The following is a 17367-nucleotide window of genomic DNA, read 5'->3' as shown; positions in this document are numbered from 1 at the left end:
GGCCACAGCATTCTCCACCAGCTGCAGCTTTCAGATCAAGCACAAGTGTAAAGCGCATTAATCAAAACATGAAGTTCCCAATGCATAGACTACAAGAATAACATTTTTAGAAAGTATTTTTACACTCGAGCGAATGTGATGAGGGCTACAGATCTTACCTGTATAAGTGTTCCATGCACGCCCTGTCATATTTTAATGTGCTTGCCCCATGCACTGGGTTATTGCTGTGTAGCATTAAGATAGCCACATCCTGTTAATCTGCTAGTGTGATGTACTAGGTGTACATCATGAAAGTGATGTGGAACGTAGATGCTAGCAAATGCATTACCACTTGCCTGTGTAATGTGTGTGTTTTAGATTCAAAATCCATTAGACTGCAAACTATACAAAAGGGGTGGGCAAGTTGTGGCCTTCCTAATGTTTTGGCCTACAACTCCAATCAGCCCTAGCCAGCAGAGCCAACAGTGAGGGATGACGGGAGTTATAGACCAAAACATCTAGAGAGCAACAAGATGCCAACCCCTGCTGTATGAGATAGCAAGACTAAAAGTTCAGAGGTTACTATTCCTCTGCAGTTCCCGGTGCCATCTCCCCCACTGTCCCAGAGGGTCCTCAGCCGTTCAGAGCAGATTTCTGGGGACTGCAGGAGGGTGAAACCCCTGTTGCCATGGGCTCTTCTTAAGACTGAGCCTAATCAGTGTTCAGTCCACAACTTGCTGCAGAGGAAGAAGCAGCAAACCCCTCTCTTGGCCTACTGAGACTACAATTTTTATTATATGCTGTTAGCTACTTTGGATTTAGGAAAAACATAGCAGAAAGAAAAAATGTTAAAGTTTTGAAGAGAACCACTGAAACCAGTAAGAAAATTACGAAGTAACTTTAATTACTGTTGAAACACTTCAGCAACAATACACATTAAAAAGGAACAAACTGAAAGACACTAAACAAAACACTAGTGGAGGACATCATATTAAGAGGTTTATCAACACTACAAGTCTACAGAGCATCTGATAACATGTTTGTGACAATTCTAAGACTGAATCCTGCAATGATACCGAAAAATAGAGCACGAAGCTGAAACCTGAAATATATATTGCTCATGTTTGCATAACAAGATGATAACATTAGGGTTCTGGGACCTCTTCAGAAGTCCATATAAGCAAATAAGGACTGCAAAGGTTTCTGTTGAGCTAAAAGGTAAAACATTTTATTAGACACAAGGTGAAGTCCTACATATTTCATGCAATAGATGCGGTAACACAGTTCTGCATGAAATCAAACCTTTTGAAAATGGTAAAGCGAGCATGGGGTGTAAATGAGAAGCACCTTGACATTAAGAGAAGCAGTAAGACATCCAAACAAGAAGTAAGATCCAAGAGAACTACAGAGCTAAAAGCAAATTTGAGGGCAACTAAAAACAAGTCAATGATAATACTGCTTTTTAATTGTATACATTGTCCTGCATCAGCCTTGCAGATGTTTTGGACTGCAAGTCCCATCAGTCCCACCCACCATGGCCAATCATCAGGCATGATGGAAGTTGCAGTCCAAGGGTACTAGGTTGAGGATGGCTGTACTACAGCATGTTTTAATCACAGCTGCTATGATCCCTAGTCAAGAATTGATCTATTTTTTCTTTGCAGCATTATAAACTTGTAAAGTTGTATTTTAATACATCGATGCTAAACACCAAAATAACCCTTTCAAGAACTTGTTCCCCTGAAAAGTTGCACAGCCTTTCAATCACATTTTCAGTCAGTTTCACAAAGTGATCTTTCAGGAAAGCTCTAGTAACTTGATGCTTGTAGCTCAATAACACACAGTAGTAACTGCTCCATTAAAAAAAATCACAAGGAGCTAATGAGTAGGAACAAAAACTTAATTAGGAATGAGGTCATCTAGACCTGGCTCCAATCAGGAAGAGAGGGATTATAATTGCAAGCTACACATTACCCATGTTTGGGCCTTCAAATGTAGATCAGCCTTCCCCAACCCGATGCCCTCCAAATAGTTTGGACTTCAACTCCAATCAGCCCCACCCACTATGACCAAGGGTAAGGAATGCTGGGAATTGCAATTCAAAACATCTGGGGGGCACCAGGTTGCAGAAGGCTAAGATCTATGTTCAGTTTAGCTCTTTTAGGCTTTGCTCTGAGCCTATTAAAATATTACATTTTGTAGATGAAGTATGAAGTGAGACACATTCTGGTCTTGGTTAAATGCATGTAAATCAGGGGAAGCCTTTCCCATGTTTGCATTCAAGGGAATATTTTATTATTCCAGTTTAAACACAAAGCTACTGTAGACCAATTTAAGTTACAGAATGAAAACAAAAACGGACTTCACTAACAAAGTTCTGTAGCCTTAAATGCAGCAAGACAAATGTATGATTTGGGAGGGGAAACACGTTTAAAACACATACTCAACATAATATAGAATCACCACCAATCCAAAGCCATCATAGAAATACAGACTTGAGTCACCTCACAAAAAAAGTAGCTTTGATTTACAGAGCAAGAATTGTAATGTCCCATGAAATGTTTATTAAAGCTTAGATACACCTAACATTCATATCCTATATTTGTTAAAAAGACTGTACACCAAGTCTTTGTAATCCAATGCCCATCACCCTCAAAAATTCCAGCCCTAATGAGACAGCAAAAACTGCAGATAGACTATTTTAAATTATTTAGGTGTCCTATTTTACAAAAAAAATTCTTAGAACTACAAGACACAAGCTGCAACTGGTTTTTATGTGCTTCATAGAAAGTATTTAATCAATGTAAGAAATGCTGAAGGTTCACGTGAATATATTATCTTATGAACAACTAAGACTTCTGCACATACACTCCTAATCCACAATATACAAAATGTACATTGGTAGAAAAAAGCGCAACATCCTGAAAATCCAGGCTTAACTCAGTAATTCTATACACTTCAATTCCAAAACTCCTCCTGACATGCATTTAAAAAAACAGCATTTTTTCCAAAATGAAAGAGTTTTTTTAAAAAGCAATCAACAGAGCTATTAGAAAATACCCAGAAAGTTTGTACAACTGGAAAGCCAAAATAGACCAATTCTTAACAGATTAAAATCAAACCTTTCAAAGTTATTCAAGTGAACCTTTTTATTAATACTAAAAGAGATATTGCCTCAAATTGTTTATGAACCTTGCCAATTGCTGCTACTTATAAAAAATAGTGTAATCATACAAATCCAAGGTTTTCATCTGTGTCTACACTATCATTTCTCTTATGTTTGGTTTTCTATTCATTATATTATGGGCTTCATTTTTGAAGAGACAGATCTGCTTTATTCACCAGATCTGAAATAACCAGAAGACTCCAATATAAACCAAAAATTCTTGGTTAGCTGTTCCACAGCTGGGAGCACAGAACACTTGACTTAATGAGCATGGATATAGTATCCATGAAGAACTGAAGATGAAATAGGGAAAGATGTTCAGAACTAAGCATGAATCATGTCAGATAGTTTATATTTCTGTTATTACAAAATGATTTAAAATTTGCTACAAAATAATGACACAGGGTTTGAAAAATAACTATAGTTATAACATCTGTTCCTCATAAGATTCTGATGTTATCACCACACACCAAGATGTCTAATTAAGTCCTTCCCAGCACGCAGAGCAAACTAATGGCATGTTCTCTCAAGGTTACCATTCTGGGAAACAGAGAAGTACGTGATACAAAGTATGTATTGGACAATAGATGCCATTTGACCAACTTCAAGGGGAACAGTTTTGGTACGTAATGGCTTGCAAATGAAGAGCCACATCGAATAGCTTAATTATGATAAAAAATTCGTTTGTCATCTCAACATCTCCAATGTGGCCAATTCAACGTTGTTATGCCTGAACATACTGTGCTGAAATAGGTTCTTCTATGTTTTTTCCTCCTTTTTTTTTTAAAGCAAGATTGGTCATTTACTTCAATACCAGATTTGTGTCTCTTCATATAGTGGTTAAACATACAAAATGAATACCCAAGTAAGAAAAAGGGGGGGGGGGAGATTCCATGCGTCCTGGTGCTCCATGTAGTTTAATAGCTTGTAGTTTTAAAAATAAAAATAAAGCGGCAATTGTTCCAACTGGGTGATAACAGCTCTCTTTTCAAATCAGCTTTCCCTTTTTCTTGGGGGGTCCTTTGTATCCTTTGGCCTTTCTTCGTAAGGTCCGCCTGTCTACTATGGGCACCTCAATTTCCACTTCCTCTGAACTGCTATCTGCAGCTCTCTCAGATGCTGGCTCAGCCGACTCTTCAGACTGTTCATCCAGCTGGTTCTTTTGCCCTTCTGTGTGCTGCTGGTATGAGATATCCTCCAGTTCAACCATCACTAAAGCACCCTGACCCAGAGCGACAGGAGCCTCTGGTGAGTCGGACCCTCCCTCCTCACTTTGCTCTTCCAAGGAGGAGGTTGTGTTGGGAGATACATTCTCGGAAGTGGTGTCCTCTGGGCCCTCAGTTGCTACAGAGTTTGAAAGGCCATTGTTGGGGTGGTCTTCCTTTTCTGCTGCCGCCACAGGATCTGCACTTGGAACAAGTGCTGTTTTCATTTGTGCCACTGGATGTTCCTCTTCCGGCGGCACGTCCACATCTGCCATGTTCTCAACCTGAGGGTGGACAGAGACAGACTATTGTTAGTCATGTTGTAGGTGGAGCTTTTTAATCTGAAGTGTACTTCTCCGTTTTGTTCATCCTCACAATGCCCTACAAAATGGGTCAATATAACTGAAAGAAACTGAAGGCTATGAAGATGACAAGCCCAGTGGTGGTGAGGCCTAGATTAGGGCATTAAAGGCCTTTTGAAAGTGAACCTGGGGGGAAAAATGGGCAGCTAATGGAGAAGATGCAATGACTTGAGTAATCTTCCCAGGACAACCTCCCCATACCCCAAGACACCTCCAAAAGACTCCATATAAGAATTAGGGACTGTGGGGGAAGAGACAGGGATGGATAACTGTGAGTTTTCAAATCCTGTCATAAAATTCTGTGGAAACCAGAACAGATTTTGGGTTAATGGTTATATGCACCCAGACTTAGATAGTGCATGATAAATACTGTATATAGTGATCTCTGCATTTTGTCCAGCACTCCTTCGAATGCAATTCTAATATCTTATTGTTATATTGCAATAATGATTCATTCTGCATGTGTGTTTCTTGTAGCACTACCACATTTGCTTTTTCTCTGTATAATTTCTTGAACATTTTTCTCCTTTTAACCAGAACATTTAAACCAGGGGTGGGCAACTTCAGAGTTGGGGGCCCACAACTAGAAGTGGACGCATTCCCAGCAATTCTGAGTGTGCTCCCTGCATGCCTCGTTTCCCAGTAGAATCCAGAAGCACCGCAATACCAAGCCACAATGTGGAGGCAAGGGACCCATGGGGCCCACAAAACTTCCCCTAGGGGCCATGGGCCCTCATCCCAATTTAAACCTCTGATACGGATAGAAAATAATTGAATTCCCTTAAACTATTCTTACTGATTCCCTCAACTGCCCTGTGGTTGATTTTCTCTATTCCTTCCAATACAGAATTCCTTCTGTCATGTCATTTGTTGCAACATGAAATTCTGTTCCCTGATCACTTCTTTTGACTTGACTTACTTCTTGCTCATTTATTCTCCCACCACCCTGTGTTGGGTTTTTTTTTTTAATTTTCAAACAAAATAGAAGTGATAGGATAGGAAGGATAGGAAGTGATGCAATTGTTGAATATATACTTTTCCTCCTTTGGTGGTTTTAAAATCTTAAAAACTAACAAAATGTTGAAACGAGAAAAGAAGCTTTCAGCTTTTCTTTTGTACATCGCTCACCTTATCTGAAACATTGTCATCACTGTCTTCAGTAGGTTTTACTGAAGAATCAAGGATTAACGGGACAAGTAAAGTTAAAGTTGCTTCCTCTGAACTTTCCGACTGCAACTTGGATTCTCCGTCCACAACTTCACTTGCTGTTTGCCCTTCAGTCACAATTGACACCTTGATAGCATCTTCCATTAGCTCACCATTGAGTGGCTCTACATCCATTTCCTAAAATGACATGCAAGCATCAAAATAGGGCACAGCCACTGTGACTTGTGTAATGTCAAACAGAATTTCATTCAGCAGTGACAAGAGCTTCAAATGGTAACAGTGCACAGAATGAACAACAACAAAAATACTATCTCTTCCTTGTTAGATATACAAGAAAAAACATAGAAGCCTTAGTCAAACAACCCTATTCCAAACCAACATGGAAGGAGAGCAACTGGATTTTTTTTTTAAAGGAATTGGATTTGCTGTGAGCAGGGTTCCACGAGCAGGTTCTCCGGACCAGTAAAAATTGCTTCACAGAACATACTTCCTGGTGGGGGGTTGGAGTGAACATCAGTTAACTGGCAGGGGCTGGCTGATCAATAAGAGTGGCTTCCCCCCCTCTCCCCGCCTTTCTCCTCTCCCCTGAAAGTCCAGATGCACCTGCATTTCAGAAGCAAGCCTCAATGACCACAATGGGAGTTACTTCTGAGGAGACACTAATGGGTGGGAAAGAGACAGAAACCAGCCGCCATTTTAACACATAGGATCTCTATAAGGAAGCTGTGAAGTAGTTACTTCCTAAGGCAGTGAATCAGAGCCTTGAGATCATACTTACTCACACTTAAGGAATTGGGCTTTAAAATGTGCCATTTCAATTGAGGGGCTTCTCTGTTATTTCTGTGGGCATTCAGAGGACAAGCCTCATTCAGCACAATGGGAGGAAACACCCCCTAACTGGGGTCATGGTGAAAGGCACACCCTTGGGCAGGACTAGCATACCCGAGCGAAATGCGGGGCTTGGGGCATAATACAACATTTATACTGCAGAGAACCCGACTTAAGGAAAAGAATCGAACTTTAGGCAGTCTCAGGAAATCTGGTTTTTCCCTGATAAGCTCCAGGGTGGCCAGATGGCCACAACATCATGTATCCCCAACGACCTCAACACGCAGCTGGCTCAGAGTAAATCGCTGGTGGAAACATTCCCCAGGGTATAAAGTAATATGTGAATTGGTCATATATATCTCATCTTTCTATATCCTTTTTACAATTCATACTTTGCTCTCTGCTCAAGTAGAGAAGGGTAATAATATGCACGAGTTCATGGCTTACTCTCCTCTTACAATGGGTAGGAAAAAGGTTGCCAGAATAGAGCCTTTGACACAGCAGAGTCACTCTGGCTTCTGCCATCAGCCAGGAGATCAAGGGCCATAGGGAGGCTGAGCCCTGGACTTCCCAGGAATAACATCAACCCAAGGGGGAGACCAACCTGGCCCATCCATCAGCCAGACAAGGAGCAGCTGCAAGGAGCTTGCTTCCAGGAAGAAAGCTCAGCTCCTCCAGATGCCTGTTGCTCTGGGACTTCAGAACCAAGGGGAAAGAATGCTCTGGACTCATCCATCAGCCAAAGGAACAAGGGTCAATGCAAAACACCAGCAAGGAATGATCAGCCTGGCCCAAACTGGATATAAAAGCCCGTTGTTCTGGCCTTGAAGAATTCTCCCTCCTCTATCCCCACCCCACCCCTTCCCTTATGCATCTTGTCTTTTCAGCTTGAAGGCAGGGCCTCATTCTTTTGTATTGATGGAAGTTGCTTTGGGAGGCAGCGACTGGCTAAAAAGTAGGATAAAAATACAGTTCCTCCTCCTCCTCTAGAGGTCTTTAGTACAACCAAAGCGTACCTCTTTATCATCTTGCTTCTCGGATAGGGGACATAGCTGTGGTGTTTCTTGGACTGGTTGTTTTTGATTTTCAGCTACCACCTCCCGTTCACTTTCAACTGCATTTTCTTCCATCTCATCTATCAACTCTTCTGAACTTTCAGATACACGTGCAATAAGTTCCAGTCTGTGCAGCAGCAGAAGCAAAACATGGATGAAAAATATTTAACAAGAATTATGTTAATATTAAAATGCACACTATTGGTGTAGCAGAAGGTAAATCTTGAATCTACTGGTAGATGTCTGCGCAATCTGAAGTACACTGGCAAATATTCCAGTCATTTAACAACAGCAGCAAGAAGACAAAAATAGCTTTGGAGTAACCAGGGGCTCCTTCACATGGAGCTTCTACCCTGCGATTGAGATTGCTCCTTCACGGAAGTTTGCGGGCTCTTTACATGACGCCGTGGTCATTCAAGGCGTCTCCTGCACTAAATGCCCTTTGTTCCGTTTTTAAATAGATCGCAGATCATGAGCTATCAAATTACCCCGCTGTGTTCCGCTTCAGTTTCCTCCATGAAAAGAGGAAAAGCGGCAAGAAGAGGAACGAGAACAATGAAAGATAATGGAAGACTCAGATACGGGGAGATGGAGGAGGAAGGGGGTGGGGGGAAAGGAAGCACATGAAAAAGGGAGTCATCGTGATCCTGCATTTAAAATGGAAGCAGAAAGCCCCGTTTTAAATGCCAGTTTTTAGGAGTGGAACTTTTTGTAGAACGACTCAGAATTCTTTAATTCTAAGTAGTATGTCTTTTGCACCAGGCTCTGGTTGGTGGATCTCGGGGGTTCCAGTAAAAAACAAAACCTAAAATCTGCCCATCCTTGGTGTAGCATGTGAATATAATTAGATGGGAACAAGAAAAATCACATAATTGGGTGACAAATAATCAACTAATCAACTAATAATCAATGTAATGTGTAGACAAATCCAGCCTATGTATCAGAAATCAAGAAAGCCATCCACTTCAAATGTTTTGCTTTTGTATCTAACCGCCTAGATGTGTAGCTCCCATCCCACTGAAGCCTACAACAGAATTCAAACATCAACTATTTGGTTTACAGACTTAAGTAGAAGTCCACCAAAAGGACAACTAGCTTAGACAGAAAACAAACGTCACAAGTTCCATGGCAGCCTCTGCAGTAGTTTTTACTGAATCTCATTGCTGTTTAAAAGCAATCAAGATTATTTGGTACATGTAACCTGCAAATATCGAAGTGCACATCCTATTCCTTTCATAAATCAGGACATCTTCAGAGATTCTACATTCTGATACTACTGAAAAACACAGTGTACCTGTTTTCTGATGTTTGAGATATGTTTACATCTTCACCTTCAGGAATGTCAGATTCTTGGGTCCTTTTCCCGAGCTTTGGACGTTTCAGATGATTGTTTCGTGATCGAGTAGAAAGCGGTATAGCATTAAGTTCTAGGGAAGGGAAAAAATACAAGCTTAACTCTGTATACAAATACATAATGTCACAGAACTTGAAAAATCCTAGGTATCTGATTGCTCTAAAAATTGTGCTAAAAGGTGCCTAGAAATCTGAATTATTTTTACAGCTTTATGTAGAATCTAAAAATCTGATGCCAGCTCCTAGGAATCTGTGCTTATTTTTTTATTGTTATTTTTATATATTATATTTTAATCCACCCAATAGTCAACTTTCTCTGGGTGGATTACAACAATCAAAAGACTAAAATACAAACAGTTAAAAATATAAAATACAATACAATATTTAAAAGAATAAAAAACAATTCCAAACAGACAGAACAGGAATAGATAAAACAGCCATAAAAAACTAGAACTAGGGCTCTAGTTGCCTGGGAGAAAAGAAGGCCTAGCAATGAAAAGGTAACATTGCAGGCACCAGGCAAACTTCTTTGCAGAGGGCATTCCATAAGCCAGGTGCCAGAACTGAGAAGGCCCTCTCTCTTGAAGCCACTCACCTAGCTTCCTTCAGTGTGGGCACCCAGAGGAGGGCCTCCAAAGATGACCAAAGGGTCCAACTAGGTACATGCTTAATATACTTCTTTATGACATTTTGGTTTGCAGCTCCCATTATGCTCAGCTAGTGTCGCCCACGACAAATACATCTGAGGGCACCAGATTGGGGAAGGGTGATATAGGCCACGGCTCTGTTTTCAGTGTCATGAACAGGAACACAGACTTCATTCATACCTTTTTATGTTTAGTGAGGAGTGCCACAAGAATTGTGGACTCCAATGGGTTAACTGTATGTCTGAAGCTGTCTCTATTCTCTTAAACAAATGCAAGAACAAGAGCAGGTAACACTATCACCTGAGTATTCTGTGTTCCTTGAACAAGAAATGCCTTTTGCCCCTATAAGGTTATTTGGAAGGTTTATAGGAGATCTACAGTACAATCATATGCATGTCTAGTCAAAAGCAATGGGAATTAGTCAAAGGTAAGTATGTACAGGATGAAACCCTAGTCTCTGAATAAAAATATGAACTGTTATGTACTCTTTTGATCGCTGCAAGAGCTGAAGTCACCAACAAGTGGAGACATGTCAACAGGCATACAGAACTGGTTAGAATGTATTTGGCAAATTATCTACATGGTTAAAACAGACATTACTTTAAGGGCACAATCCTATGCATGTTTAGACAGAAAAAAGTCCTACAATGCCCAGCATGCCCCAAGCAGCCATGCCAGCTGGGGAACGCTTGGAGTCGTACAACTTTTTTCTGTCTAAACATGCATAGGATTGCGCCCTAAATCTGTGTCTAGAAGCTATGCTATTTTTTCATTTTTATTCTAGAGTATTCACAGGGGCTCCAATTTGGATCAGGACCCTAGCATTGGGGAGTAGGGGGGCTTTTAAGATCTGGATTGGGGGTCTTGCACCTATTCTAAAGTAAAAATGAACAAAAGACATAGCTGCTAGACACAGCTATAAAGATATGTCTGTTTTGGCTCTTAGTGAGGGTCAGAGGTCAGACTAGGAAACCAAGAAAAATTGGAATAGTTGTGTAACAACTTTCTAGAACTTAATCTTTTGGAATTAGTTTAAAAAATTTCATTATTTTATGGATAATACACTATTCTGTTCTTCATTTCCCATTGTGTAAATTAATTATGTAATCTGAATCTTGATTCATAGATTGAACTGAATTCTTTTCATTTATATTTTAATACTGAAACGTCTTACCAAAAAATGCACAATTTTTGGCTGCAGTAAAAATCTAAATTTGGCATTGCATCATCTTTGTAAGCACAGACGGGTTATAAGATGAAGAAAATGGACTATAAGATTTAACAGAAAAGATACACACTGGATTTTTTTTTTTACCTTCAGAAGTGCCTTCACATACATCTAAGGCATCTTTATTTTTATGAGCACCAACCTAGAAGAAAGAAGCATCAAGGTTTAACACACACAGATCCTTGATGGTATATAATTGTTGATACATTTCTCTCATTCATATTATTCAATTACACATTCCCTTTGGATGTTGATGGTTCAATAACTCCTTTTGCTGTCTGTGTGAAATACCATGGATGTCAATGAGAACTCCAGATACCCCAGATGCTCTCACTGTTTTCATATATTTTTTATGAAGGGTCACACAGCTGTAAGTCACTTGGAACTTCCATATACACCAGGCTTCTCTGACCTGATGCCCTCCAGATGGATTAGACTGCAACTCCCATAAGTCTCTGCCAGCATAGCCATTGGCTATTCTGGCTGAGAATTATGGGAGTTAATAGTCCAAACCAGCTGGACAGCACCAGGATGGAGAAGCCTGATATACACCAAGACCCCATACATAAGGGGAAGTTTGGAAACAAAAAGAGGGATGCAGAAGATGAGAAACAGAAGTGTAGAGGGGTGCTAAATGGAAAGCAGAAGGCACCCGTAGCACCTGGGAAGGGACAAAGCAAGCTACACATATTCCCCTCACTTAAGCTCCCTGGCATTATCTCCTTAGGCAATTACCATCAGGACAATTGCTGGTAGACTGGTGGCGGTCAAGGGACAGGAAGTTAAAGTGTGGCGATTGCAATGACAGTCACCCAGAGCAGGGCCACCTCAAGTTTGCTCATTGCCGGAGGCAAAAAGGCCAGCTCCGGGGCTTGCCCATTCCATCCTCTGCCAGCTGGAATGAATGAAGTACTCTTCAGACACAATTGTTTCCCTTTGCAAAGGAGACACCTGAGAAGGGAGGCATTTGTGACATTTCCTCCTAATCCAAGGATGGCTTGCAAGCTGAGATGGTCAAGACTGCTGCCCTGCTCCATGTCAAAGGAGAGGAGGGGCCCAATCCTCCCACTGTGAGAATACAGGGCTACATCCAATGTACAAAAGCAGCCTTCCAGTTGTGCAATTGGCCTTTCCCCACCGCCCCCCACAAATCTGTTCTGGAGGGCCCCCCAATGCTCCAGAGCAGATATGGCGATCACATGGGGAAAGGGGGAATCTGTGATACTTGTTCCACTGATGGTCTTGACGCTGTTGCATACAACCCACTAGCTGTACCAGCTGCTTCCTTCATTCACAGCCAGCAAATGTATGAGAGGAAATGCAACCTTCCTCTCCATTTGCCACCCACCCAGCCTCCACTCTCCCTTCTGGGACAAGGGCTTCACCCAACTCATGGTAGGCCCAGGTCTTCATCAGGAGAATGCTTGTTTCTCTGCCAGGCATCTGTGGGTGGCTCACACTGAACTATCAGAGGCAGGTTTACAGATCTACCGTCTCCCAGCTGTAAACTCTGGCAGCGCTACACGTATCCTTTGTGAGTCCAATTCCGAATATGAGTTTAATTATAAAACAGGAGGCAGAATGTCTTTCAGGCTGTGTGCCAAATTCCGTCTCACAGACACTCTCAGGGGATGTGCTCCAGTGGTGGGCGGGGCTGAAGACAAAAGGTGAAAGGCCAGAAAACCCCAACATACCAGCATAATTTAGCTTAAAAGTTCTTACTGTCAGTAGCTAAGGCTTAGGCAAGGCATTTCGATATCTTGGAATAAGGAGAAAACTGCACAAAGGCCAGGAAACTACGAAACAACCAGTGATAGCTCCTTTAGAGTGCTGACTGGTTCTGACTGAAACCCAGAGCGGTTTACCACCCCACTCACATCAGAGCCACCAGCTTCCACTGGATGGGAGGAAAGGAGGGAGGGCCGGGGGAAGGGAGCATGGCCTTCTGGGGAATCCTGGAAGCCAGATTTGGACCAAGGTTCTGTACCCATTATAGAAGAATATCACCAAAAGACATTGGGGGAAAGTGGGGAACAGAAACTAAAACAAAAGGGCTTTTTAAAGACAGGGTCCCCTATTTTTCCATTTCCGAAAAGATTTATTTATTTATTACATTTCTATACCACCCAATAGCTGAAGCTGTCTAGCAGTTCACACAAATTAAAACCATAAATACAGCATAAAAAACATATAAAATATAAAAGCTTAGAACTACAGATAAAGTACAATCATAATAAAACCTGGCAGCACGGCAGAGATTTAAAATACAGTAACAAATTTAAAACAGAGTTAAAAGATGCCAAGATTTAAAAAAAAAAAAAAACTAAGCCAGAGCACAAGACTTTTTAAAAAGCACATACAAAAGTGCTAAATGATATAAAGAAAGCAGCTTGTGTACCTACACTTAGCCGTGTTTCACTGGGCCCAGTAGCCTGTTCATTTACTTTGCTGTGGTCCATGGCAGTCTGCAGAAAGCTATCTTCATTCTGGGAAATGTTACTTTCTTTTTGCGAGTCTTCTGATCATAGAAAAAAAAGAGAGAATATGCAAATACCTCTTTAAAATATCCTTGCTAAGATACAGTAGCAACAATTTTTTGAAAATATTTTTCAGCACTTCCCCCACTACAGGCCTGGGCATGGGACAAAAACAGCCTTGGTCGCCTTGGTGGATGATACAAGGAAGGCTTTGGATAGGGGCGAATGCGCCTTCCTTGTTCTCGACATCTCAGCGGCTTTTGATACCATTGACCATGTTATCCCCCTGGACCACCCGGAGAGGCTGGGCATTGGAGACACCGTATTACAGTGGTTCCGGTCCTTCCTCTCCAGCAGGTACCAGAGAGTACCTGAGAGTACCAGAGAGTACCACTGGGAGAGGAGTTTTGGACCCGTGGCCGCTCACTTGTGGGGTGCCACAGGGTTCCACCCTCTGCCCAATGCTATTTAACATCTATGTGAAGCCGCTGGGGGCTATCATTAGCAGGTTTGAGGTGCAGTGTCATCAATATGCAGATGACACACAGTTATACCTCTCATTTAAATCGTCTCCAAGGTTGGCTGTCCAAATGTCTGGAGACGGTGAGTGGCTAAACCCTGAAGCTGAACCCTGACAAGACCGGGGTACTTTTGGTGGGAGATGTCAACCTGGTGTTGAATGGGGTACAGCTACCCTTGAAAGACCAGGTCCGCAGCCTGGGGTCATTTTAGACTCCCAGTTGTCCATGGAGGCTCAGGTGTCAGCTGTGAGCCGGACAGCGCTGCACCAACTCCATCTGATACAGTGGCTGTGCCCCTACCTTCCCAACCATCTGCTCCCATCAGTAGTACATGCCCTGGTCTCCTCTCGTTTAGACTACTGTAATGCGCTCTACGTGGGGTTACCCTTGAAGATGGTTCGGAAGCTGCAGCTGGTACAGAATGCGGCGGTTCACCTGATTAAAGGCAGCTGCCAGCGTGATCACATCACTCCAGTGCTGAAGGAGTTGCACTAGTTATCAGTTGTTTTCCGGGCCAAATTCAAGGTGTTGGTTTTGACCTTTAAAACCGTATATGGTTCCAGCCCAGCCTATCTTAAGGAGCGCCTCCAGCAATATCAGACAGCCCACTCAACAAGATCAGCCTCAGATGGCCTTCCCCCTGTCCCATCAGCCAGGACAGCTAGGCTGGTGAGGATGAGGGAGAGGGCCTTTTCTGTGGTGGCCCCCACTCTGTGGAACTCCCTCCCTAGGAAATTCCACCATGCCCCCTCTTTAATGAGCTTCCGCCATGCATTAAAAACGTGGTTGTTCAGGCAGGCATTTGGGGTGGACTAGGGAAATTTTAGAAAATGATGTTTTAACGTGTAATTTTATTGTTTTTAAACGGTTTGTATTATTGTACATCACCCAGAGTGGCCGGATGACTGGCCAGATGGGCAATTAAGAAATTTAATAAATAAATAAAATAAACATGAGGGGTGTGCAGGCTTGTGGAATCCACTTTGTTTTTCACTAGAACCGCCGAGGTCCACCAAATGGAGCCAGGTGCAAAACAGTGGCTCAGAAGGCGGACACAGAACTGGGGAACAAGAGTGCCTCTGTGCATATGCTCAGCCCAGGAACTAATTTTGAGCACCAGAACTGGAGCTCACACACAAATCTACTCATGTTTTTCCCTAAGATTTCTTCATGAAACTTTTTGTCATCATTCCTATTCTTAAACCATTAAGAGCACAATCCTATGCAAGTGTAGACAGAAAACATGCTGGCTGGGGAACGCTGGGAGTTGTAGGACTTTTTTCTGTCTAAATATGCATAGGACAGTGCCCTAAGAGTCAGAAACCCTTGCTGACTAACTTGCAAATTACTTGGAGATCTACCACTAGATCCTGATCTACCTTCTGCCCGCGCCTGCCCTTCATCAAGCCCCACAGCCATCATACCTTTGCATTTTAAACTCTCTCTCTGCAATATACTAGCTACAGGTGTTCGCTGGTGCAAATGACCTATTCCTTCAACTTCCCACAGAAGGTCATGATCCCCCGGGTACCTTTCAAAGTACTTCTGGCAAGCTGGGGAAAAATATAAAACACAACAGGTTCAGCCCATGCATAAGACAGAATTCTGGCAAACCTATTTTCCCCACCTGCCCTTTATTTTAAAAGTTGCCTTTCAGGGAGCATTGCCCAAGAGATGGCTACATCTTGTTTTCTTCCATAATCCTATGCATATTTAAACAGAAAAAAGGACTACACTTCCCAGCATTCCCCAGCCAGCATGGCTGGTTGGGGAATGTGGGAGTTGTAGGGGGTTTTCCTGTCTAAACATGCATAGGATTGTGTCCTAATGTACTTTTGGTGTTTCCTCTAATATTGCATTCTCTAGATTTAGAGTCTAGAAAACTGGAAGGTCGAATTTATTAAATTAAGTAATTGCTTCATATGTATCCTGCCCTTTTTCCTCTTGCAACTAACCCAAGGCAACTTACATGGTCCTCCTCCTCTCCACTTTTTATCCTCACAGCAACGTTGCAAGGTAGGTTGGGCTGAGAGCCCGTGACTGGCCCAAATTCACCCAGTGAGCTTCATGGCACAGTGGGGTCTAGAATCTGGGTCTCCCGCTACTGTCACAGACAATGTTCATGTGTGTGCACAAGCGCACATGTTTATACATTACATATGCATGTGTGCATGCAGGAACATACATATGCACCCTTCTTTTATGGGTCATCACTAAAAAATAAAGCGAAGTTGTAAAATATATACATAAGTTGCACTTGTGTTTGAAGGGCTTACCAGCATGCATAAAGGATGTGAGTGGGAACCGCAGGCCAAGTGTGTCTTCCGTGAAAGAATCCACAAAATCTTCCAGCATCAGTAGCCCTGTGTCTTTTCCCCGATGTTTCTTCCTCACAAACATTGTGTCCAGGACTGGAAGCTGGTAGCTTTGGGTAAGAAAGGCACTACATATGCTTCCTGCAATCATAACAGCAGCTCTGATTAGCACTTCTGGATGGGTTCCTCCTCTTGGGCGCACCTGAAGTGTTTCCTAAAAGAAGCTAGACAATGCCCTTTACATTTTTCAGCAGCATTCTATAACATCTTTAAATTACGCATACACAGAGCACATCCTTTGCATGCAGAAGGCCCCAGTTCAATCCCTGACTTCTCCAGGTAGGGCTAGTAAGGAATCTTGCCAAAACCCTTGGGAGATGCTGCCAGTCAGTGTCGACAATACTGGGCTGGATGGACCAACGGTCTGACTCCGTATAAGGTAGCTTCCTATGTTCCTATCATCTGGATGACTCAAAAAGAATCGGCAACTTGTATTTTTGGTTTAACATACCAAAAATGTTCAACAATTTTTTCTTCTTTAACAACTTCACTGTTGCCCGGGCTTTAGTTGACTCACTGCTTTGCCCTCCAGCTTCAAGTTGTATCTAAATTATTGCTCTTTTAGTCCTGCCTTAACACTGCCAAGAGTCAACTTTTTCCCTTTTCCACAAATACTCTGGGTTCGGGTAATGCCAGCCTGAGAGCTTCATCTCAGATGGCAAACCTGGGATGCAAGAAGGGGTAGAAAACTATAGAGAAATGGTATCCAAAATTACTGACTGCTGAGCCTTAACCTCAACCACTTCCATGATGATGGCAAGAGGACATGCTTTGGGTTGTTAGTTTACTTGGGAAAGTTTTATAAGAAACTATAAACTATTTATCACTTCCCTACCAATGTAGGAGCACAATTTAAAAAAAAAAGAGAAAAGAATCCCTGTAACCAGTCAGAAAGATGGCATATGCTTTGAAATTTGTCTCCATTCATAAAGGCCAAAGTATCAAAAGGGACCACAAAACGCCCCCCTGCCATCTGTTTATTGCCTTCTCAGAAGATTTGGCAA

At 42.2% G+C, this 17367-nt stretch overlaps 1 protein-coding gene across 5 annotated transcripts in view; it reads right to left on the bottom strand.

The window, feature by feature from the left end:
- Positions 1-859: 859 nt before the first annotated feature.
- The window catches only part of FAM169A (family with sequence similarity 169 member A), a 54603-nt gene continuing 38095 nt past the window's right edge, over positions 860-17367 (bottom strand). For all 5 annotated transcript variants that reach the window (XM_084833469.1, XM_084833467.1, XM_084833468.1 and 2 more), the window contains 8 exons: positions 16265-16444; positions 15413-15541; positions 13393-13508; positions 11078-11132; positions 9057-9189; positions 7724-7889; positions 5841-6056; positions 860-4634 (listed from right to left, as the gene is read on the bottom strand). In XM_084833469.1, the coding sequence (XP_084689595.1) occupies positions 4134-4634; positions 5841-6056; positions 7724-7889; positions 9057-9189; positions 11078-11132; positions 13393-13508; positions 15413-15541; positions 16265-16444 (1496 nt within the window). In that variant the 3' untranslated portion in view covers positions 860-4133. The remainder of the gene's footprint in view (positions 4635-5840; positions 6057-7723; positions 7890-9056; positions 9190-11077; positions 11133-13392; positions 13509-15412; positions 15542-16264; positions 16445-17367) is intronic.

The sequence above is a fragment of the Heloderma suspectum genome, chromosome 2 (assembly GCF_057233095.1).
Source record: "Heloderma suspectum isolate Gila_16-S chromosome 2, 16-S_ref, whole genome shotgun sequence".
Lineage (NCBI taxonomy): Eukaryota > Metazoa > Chordata > Lepidosauria > Squamata > Helodermatidae > Heloderma > Heloderma suspectum.
Note: the sequence above shows the minus strand (reverse complement) of the source record. Positions and strands in the feature narration are given on the sequence as shown.